We start from the raw sequence: 8,306 nt of genomic DNA, 5'->3' as shown, positions 1-8,306 counted from the left end.
AGGCTTGAGAGAATTGTGTTTTGCAGAACCATTTGAACTTTGATGTGACATCCAGCATAAATGATGGGCAGTCAAATTATTAGATTTTTCTAACCAAAGAAAAATGACCAACTATATAATTTCATATTTATATGCAGACTGTGTTAACAATTTTGCAGTTGGTGAGAGTGACCATTTCTCAAACACTGATGCACACTAGGAATGTAATCAAGCATTTTCTGATTAAAATATCTTTCAGAAATTGATTGCCTGCTTAAAAATACATGTTTCTTTTTAGTTTTCTTTTTCAGATTGAAGCACTTAGAGGTGTAAGTATAGCAGCCAGCTTTACGTCTACCTTTCACTCTATATAACCAGATCTGGAAGGAAGCCAAGCCCTAAAGAGGTTGTGATCACAGAGACAGTGGAGAGAGAAAAAATATAGATCTTTTTTTCCCTAGTAAGTGCACACAAAAGGCTGGGTCACAGCGACAGCATGGGGTGTGTTTTAGTTTCCACCTCCTACACACTCATGCATTAAATATGGTTCAACAATCACACTCTCCAGCTACTCTCAAAGCCCTTTCTTCCCACCCTCCAACTGAACATTTCCTGGGGAATTCCGACCAGGAATGTATTCTTGATGACGGAGCAACTCCAACAGCTGAGAGGAAAATAATTGTCTAATGAACAGCATGGAACTACATTTGAGTCTTTGCATGTGAAATTAAGCTGTTGTAGCAAAGATACTCTTAAGAAGTTTTTATAATACTAATCATGGCAACAATGGCCTCTTCAGTGACTGACAATGAGTAGGAAAAGGCAGCATTTAAATTGTGCCTGCTTGTAACTGCAACTGTAAAGCAAATTTCCAATATTTAATGTTTCAAAAACATATACAGGAAACAGCATAGTGCCTCCACTGAATTTATAAAAATGTACAACTTTTAAGTTTTAGATTTCTGCCTTTTCATTTTTACTTAGAACTTGACAAATGTGTAATAATCTTAGTCAATAGTGTCTAGTGTTTAGTTTGATGAAACAGTCAGTTGCCTCTGGCAGTTGCATGCTCCATGTGAGCTTGTGACATTGGTGCTCCTGAGTTCTAATTATACCTCTGTGCTGTGTTGTGAGAAAGTATGCAGATCTTATTGTAGATGCCTTAATTTGATTAAAGTGCAGAGTAAATAATAATAAAGGTTGAAAGGCCTTTCCTACATCCCAAAATATGAAAAATAGTCTTATTTGGTGCAATTTGTCATTAAACTCCTCTTTGATACACTAATGGATGCATGTGTTTTTAGATTTGCTTATATAAAGTATATAAGCATTATTCAAATACACGAGAGCTGTTATAACTACACCAAGACTTGATAATTTCAAAATGATCTAGTTTCTCAAATCCACAGAATGTAAACTGTTTAATTTGGTCCTATAGTTGTGGCGATGTCATTTATGGAATATGAAGATACTTTTTAGATGGAAGTTTTAAAGTAGCACTGTCTGACCTAAACTTTCTGACCTTAAATTTTTGTTTTCCTGACTAGTTTTGATGGCACAGTGACATTTATTGTGTGCATTCCTGGAGCCGTTGCTGCCCAGCAGCATCTCGAGGCTGAAAAATCGCACTTCACATATTTTTGTCCAAGACTCTGCATCACAGAAGCATTTTGCTTTACAGCACTACATCACATGCAAGCATTTGATGAATGTGCCCCATGGCTGATTCATCAAAGAAACGCATAAAACAAAGAAAGAAAAGAGAGAAAGGGAGAAGGCAAAAGATAAGACAAGAGTTAACATCTGACTGACTTTGACTGGCTGGAGAGAGCTAAGAGTAGAGGTAGGATGTGAGACAGATGCTGAATAAACTGTTGTTAAGGGCTGCCTCACTAAGAAAATCTGCCAAAGTTCAGTAGTGTCTCTTTAAAATGCTTTGGGTTCAGGAGGTTAATTGTTATATATATATTTTTTTTAGAAATAGCATGGTTTTAAGACTTTTATTTAGGTACATTCAACACTCTGTCTTATAGCTGAATTAGACTTAAGCATCAATTGAAATGTTTCATAGTTTGAAGCCTTCATTAACATTCAACCATTTTAGATCTAAGCTCATCTTTGCACACTTTCCACACACTGTCCACACAAGAATGTAGACATTTAAATGGTGCTTTATTTAGTATAATTCAGAGTAAGAACCTGATCCCATGCAGAAATAATATAAAGAGATTGGGCAATGCTAAATATTCTGTTTAATATTCTTTATTTTTTTCAAAAAGTGGTGCATTAGTGGTGCTTTTTAACTGTTAGAGAGGGACTCACATTGTCATAATGGGAAATAGGTGGAAGCTTTTATCCTACACTCCCTGCCACGTTTACTGTACCACTAGAGAATGCATTTGTAGGATGGGTACTCCCAGTTGGAATCAAGCCCCAAGCATGTCAGTGCTGTATAAAGCCATCCAGATTCACAGCTGTCAACATCATGCTGAGGCAGCATGACCTTTCAAGTTACATCACTCAGGTAAAACAAGTCACACTGTAGGTTGAATTCCTCCGTATGGCATGATTATCCTTCAACTGACCCTTAATATCAAAGATGCCTCTCATGGCAAAGGCTCAGCTTCTCTATGGAGTAAAGAGGTGGGGGTGGAATTCTTCAAATTGTATAGATGATTAAGGCAAATGAAGCTGATGCTGATTCCCAACTCTGACACATTCATTCCACCTGATAAATAACCATTCAAAAGATATACAAGGTTTACTCTCTGGCTCCTTTACCCCATAGCATAACATTTGCTATCCTGTATCTGTGAAAAACAACCAAATGTCACACCTTAAAAATATCTCTTCACACCATATGAGCGTCAAAGGGAAGCAGAAGAATTTTTTTTTAGATATCAGAAAACAGCTTTCCTGCTGCCATCTATGAGAAAATAGGGAGAATGTGCACTCTGACCTCTGCAAGTAGGAAAGTGTTGGGCTTAAAGACAGAATTGTGTATCTAGAATACATTTAATTTCAGACTTTTATGACTAGAGCCATCCACAACAAGGCTTGTAAGCGTAAAATCTTAACATACTGACCATTATCCTAGCTAATCCTCGTCCTACTCGCCCCACATTTTTTGTTAGCCTACATTAAATCATCAGAGGTTAGATCCCCTGCATGCGCACTGATCTCACACCGTCAATGTCAGCTTTGATGTTGAGCCTATCCAGATAACATTCAGATCAAGTCCAAGTTACTGTACGGCACATTTCTTTGGACAACCGAAAGGATGCTAGAGCTGGGCAGCACTGGTTGTCTATTTAACCCAATTCTAAGCCCAAAATTAAGCATTCCTGAATATTTGACACAGAGTAACAACGCCATACAAGTAGGTCAATCAAATATTCATCTTGTTACCTTTATATCTGTCAATGTCAAAAGCAGGCAGCCACATATTGGGCGAAAATATAGACTTGTCAGGCTTGTAATGACGCATCAGATGAAGCAAATCGAGTAATGGCAAATCCAAATAAGTGCAAGGCGATAGCAGAGTTGGAAAACATCACACCAATAATGTGAAAAGGTCGTCTGCAGACTGTTAACATGAAATGTTGTCAGCGCTTCTGCTGAGCCAACGCCGAGCGGTCCGCCTCCCTGTAGTGAGACCTTTTGGAGGGGAAGGAACAACACCTTCAACAACAACGCCTGGGTTTAGAGAACACGGGAAAACATATTAGAGAAAAAAACAATGAGGGCGCAAACCTACCTGATGACTCTCACTCGTTAAAGCATGCGAGCTGACTTGGATGTAGGCGAAGCGATACACACACACACGCACGCACACACACCGCAAGCGGGTCAGCTCAGCCAGCCAGCCTGCCTCCTCCACGGCATCAAGCCCCTCCTCGTTTATCGTACAGTGGAGGGAGATGGGGGTTAAAAAAAAAGGACCACATATCTATGCCGCGCAAAAAGGAAGCAACGTCACTGTCATCCGTAGTGTTTAATAATTATTTGTAGAAGGATCAAGACAGATTTATAAACTGAAGTGGATTCAGATGTGCAGTTATTAGATTAACCTGGCAACGAGGCCATACACGCTTAAAGATGAGAGATCTGAATGGCCGAGTTCTCGTATTTTAAAAGCTGTGAATTTGTGCAGTGAAGTGCATCTTCAAAAAAGCGTGTCAGGAGAGCAGCCATCAGTGGAGGACAATCTATTCCTCTTCCCACACCAGATCAAGATGGGGTAACTGAGAGGGAGGGTGTTGCTGAGTGTGACAGAACCCTGTCTAACCTCTCTAGTCACACAGAAACATAATCACTCATTAAAGTCAAACAGACGCCATCTGAAACGAATATAGGCTGTTTATAAAAAATAGTCCAGTTATTATTCATTTAAACATTTTTAAGGTTATATTTATATGCACAGTAAATGATTACTGATTCACGATTTAAGATATCCAAATCTGTGAAACATGTCTAATATATTAACTATATTTGATATATCAATCAGATTCATCCCCCACTCAGCGGGCGTGCTATGCTGCTGTTTTCTGAGCATGTAGCGCCACCTAACGGCGACATGAAATCATTCTCAGCCATGCTGAGACCCTAATCTTGTACATAAAAATGATCTTCTTCTTCTTTTTCTTTTATTATGGAACAAACTATATATATATATATATACATATATATATATATATATATATATATATATATATATATATATATATATGTGTGTGTGTGTGTGTGTGTGTGTGTGTGTGTGTGTGTATTTTAATCTCATGATGGATCTTTTCCCCAGATACAGAGATGTATTCTTAAATATTGAATTCTATTTATTCAATATATATATTTTTAGAAAGTGTCTTTAGTTGGGTTTTTAGACTCATTAAATGTATGCTTGAATCACTGATGAGTACTGGACAGTTGGGAAAATATTTCTGAGAAGTACCTGAATTAGGACACCTTCCTGGTAGCCCTGACATCATTCTCCTGTCCTTTAGTGCCTAGTAACATGGTAACCAAGACACTCCACTTGAACCTTGTCCTGTATAAAGTGAAGCTTTTATCTTTATTTTTCAGGCCATTCCAGCATGAAGAGGCACTTGAAGTAAATTTACAAAAATAGGCAGGCCATGAAAGCCCACAAAGAATAGACACAGGTTTATTTTTGTTAATTACATTTTTTTTAATCTGTACTATATTATTTATATATTTATTTATTCATCCATTCATTTTTTTTCATTCATGCTTTGAACGAATGAAGCACCTAAGTTGCATCTTTTCTCCTGTGCTTACCTTCCTCCAAAATTAGCCAAAACCTCTGTGATAGGTATGAATTATTCATGATACAACAGCTGCTTCACGTCCCACCACAAGGGGGTAGCACTCACATTGTTTCAGTAAAGGTTGATCACCTGAGGGGCAATGTTCACGATACACATAAATATTATCATTAAAATGACCTGATGTTAATTAAAAAAAAAAAAAAAACCTCAATGATTAAAAGAAATCACACCCCACTTTCTAATAAGCACTTCTTTATATGATTATATAATTGTAAGGAAATCAGTTTATTCACATTCTATTAATTTGCATTTAAAATAGTTCAGGCTTAAATATTGAAATTAATATATATATATATATATATATATATATATATATATATATATATATATATATGTATGAAAGTTGTGTAAGAAAGTGAGTTGCCCCCCTGGTCCCAGCATCCCAGTTCCAGGGTCTCCGATTTGGATCAGTTGACTGAAGAATTTTAGTATTTTGATATTTATTTATATTTATATATGTATATATATATATATATATATACTCTGATAGTAAGTGGTAAAATTGATTGTTCAGAGTTCAACAGGGTACCTTTCAAGACCGAGGGATCTTGCACTTGGAAGAGAGGGGGGAAGGGAGGGAGGGGGATTTCAAATATATAAAGTAGGAAGGAAAAAAATGTACTAAATTAGTTTCTTCCACTTTTTGCTGATAGTTTTAGTTCTAAATTGTTATCTAATCAGTTAGCCTTCTTTATTTTGATAGAATTAGGTCATACATACCATCTACTTTAACAGGAAAACAAACACATGAATTACAAGTCTGCCATTTAAATAAAAACAGTTGTTTGCCTTCAAAGCTTATCTGGCTGAACAGCACAGACTCTGGAGAGGGGGCTCTGAGCGCTGTTGTGATTTAGATATTTCCATGGGAACCAGCAACAGAGAAGGAGAGTGGGAGGAACCTGCTTGAGCAGAACAGGGGGTGTGTGTTAGATTTATTGGTTTCCTGCTTCATTTAAACCGCCTTCGTTTCTCAAACAGCCAGACTTGCTGACCCTCCATGCACTGACAGGAGAACCTCACAACTGTTTGTTTCTCAACACTTTTGCTGGAAGTATCAGTCCATCCAGTCTGGGGCCACTTTGTGGATTATCTATATCTTAAGGAATATAAGGTAGGAATAATGAACAATTATATATTATAACATGGTTTGATTAGAGTTTTTTTTAAATATCAAAGCACAATACAGCAATCAATAAATAATTTTTTCTTTACAGAGTATCCTACCTACCACCAAAAGACCCATGTGGGTGGTAGAGAAGATCCGCATGTCAGTAGAGAGCTCTATCTTGACTATACCATCAGCAGAACTCAGTTTTAAAATCGGTGACATCATGTTGGGAGAAAAAGCTGACAAGTCCAAGAGGATTTCCTGCTGTCCTAATATCATCACACCTGACAACATCCCAGAGTTCTGCATCCCACCAACCATCTTCTCCCTGCAGGAGATGAAGAATCCTGAGCAGAAGGGAACAGCTCGCATTATCAAGGTGTCTCCCTGTGAGAGGGCTAGCCCTGAAACAGAAGTGACATTTCATGAGCCGCTCAATCCACACATTATCCAAGTAGAAAGTGTGGATGAAAGCCCCTATGATGGCTGCAGTGATGAGGAAACCACCAATGCAGATCCACAGAGCCAAGCTGCTTTATCCCTTCCGCACCTGGCCAAAGCCCAGACCAGCTACGGCTTCTGCACCTTATTAGAGAGCCCCCACACCAGAAGAAAGGAGTCGATTTTCCATTCTGATCCAGGCTCCTCTCCTATGTTGCTGCCCAGGAGTCGATCCAGTATGTGCTCTAAAGTTTCCCCTTCCAGCTCGCCTTCCTCTTCACCATCCTCATTCAGCCTTAACAGCTTGACTTCCAGGCTTTCCCCAAGAGGTTACACCCTGAACTGGCAGGCTCCTCTAGACAGTGACACAACTTCTTCCACTGAATCCTCTCCTTTTAGCTCGCCGTTACTGAACAGGTGCCCCGCTAAGTCTTCCCTTTTTAAAGCACTGAGCCATGAACTGCTGCTGTCAAGGAACATGAGGAAGGCAATGGTGTCCAGGAACAATTCTCTGTCCACAGATGAGGGCAGTTCTACAGACAACAGCCCAAATATCATGAGGAGGGCATCTGAAGGGTTAGTTGAAGGCCTGCCAAGCAGCTACAGCCTGGCACCACCCAACATCTTCCCCATGGACTTAACATTGCAAAGAGAAAGGGTAATGAAGGAAAGAATGGTGCCCATCGGAAAAGATGGCAGTCTAAGACTCTCAGCAGAATACTGTTCAGATAACCAAAGACTACGGGTTCGTCTGATCAGTGTTGAGGGCCTTTATCCTCTTTCTGTAGACCCCAAGATTATCAACTGCAGTGTCAGCCTGTCTCTGGTCCCTGGAAAACTCCAGAAGCAACGCAGCACAGTCATCAGAAAGAGCCGAAATCCAATCTTCAATGAGGATTTCTTCTTTGATGGTATCTCAGAGGAAGACCTCAGCCAGCGGTCGCTTCGCTTTAAAGTGGTGAACAAAATGTCCACCCTGAAAAGAGACTATCTCCTTGGCGATTGTGATTTGCTTCTTTCAAGCATTATAATATCTTAAATCTAAGTTATATTTAACTGTTTTCTTATGTAATTAAATATTTATTTAGTTTTTGTATCGTAAAGCAATATTTTCTATTTATTAAAGTATGGAAAAACTGAGGAAGTGTGTCTTTAATAGAGTCCAGTGTTTCAAAATTCACTTCTCAGGATGAAATGTCTTATATAAAAGCCATCAAACCATTCAGAAAAGTGGACTTTTTTGTGGTGCTTCACAGGTTATTATGTGCTTAGAAGGATGCACAATTATTTGATGTCAGCCAGCTCCCATCTCAAATTTCCTCTAATCCTGTTATTTTGTTCCTGACCTTTCCAGTGGTTGAAAATATCACTACAGTCCTTGCAGGTGACTTTACCTGTTTTCATTGCTCAATACAAAACCTTCATACAAA

General features: G+C 38.7%; 1 protein-coding gene across 1 annotated transcript; it reads left to right on the top strand.

Annotated features, from left to right (window-relative positions):
* Positions 1–6,323: 6,323 nt before the first annotated feature.
* c2cd4a (C2 calcium dependent domain containing 4A) lies at positions 6,324–7,974 on the top strand. Its single transcript, XM_041997357.1, has 2 exons — positions 6,324–6,438; positions 6,542–7,974. Exon 2 carries the CDS (start codon positions 6,569–6,571, stop codon positions 7,913–7,915), a length of 1,347 nt encoding a protein of 448 aa, XP_041853291.1. The 5' UTR covers positions 6,324–6,438; positions 6,542–6,568; the 3' UTR covers positions 7,916–7,974.
* Positions 7,975–8,306: the final 332 nt, after the last annotated feature.

Source organism: Melanotaenia boesemani, chromosome 10 (genome assembly GCF_017639745.1).
Source record: "Melanotaenia boesemani isolate fMelBoe1 chromosome 10, fMelBoe1.pri, whole genome shotgun sequence".
NCBI classification, from domain to species: domain Eukaryota; kingdom Metazoa; phylum Chordata; class Actinopteri; order Atheriniformes; family Melanotaeniidae; genus Melanotaenia; species Melanotaenia boesemani.
Note: the sequence above shows the minus strand (reverse complement) of the source record. Positions and strands in the feature narration are given on the sequence as shown.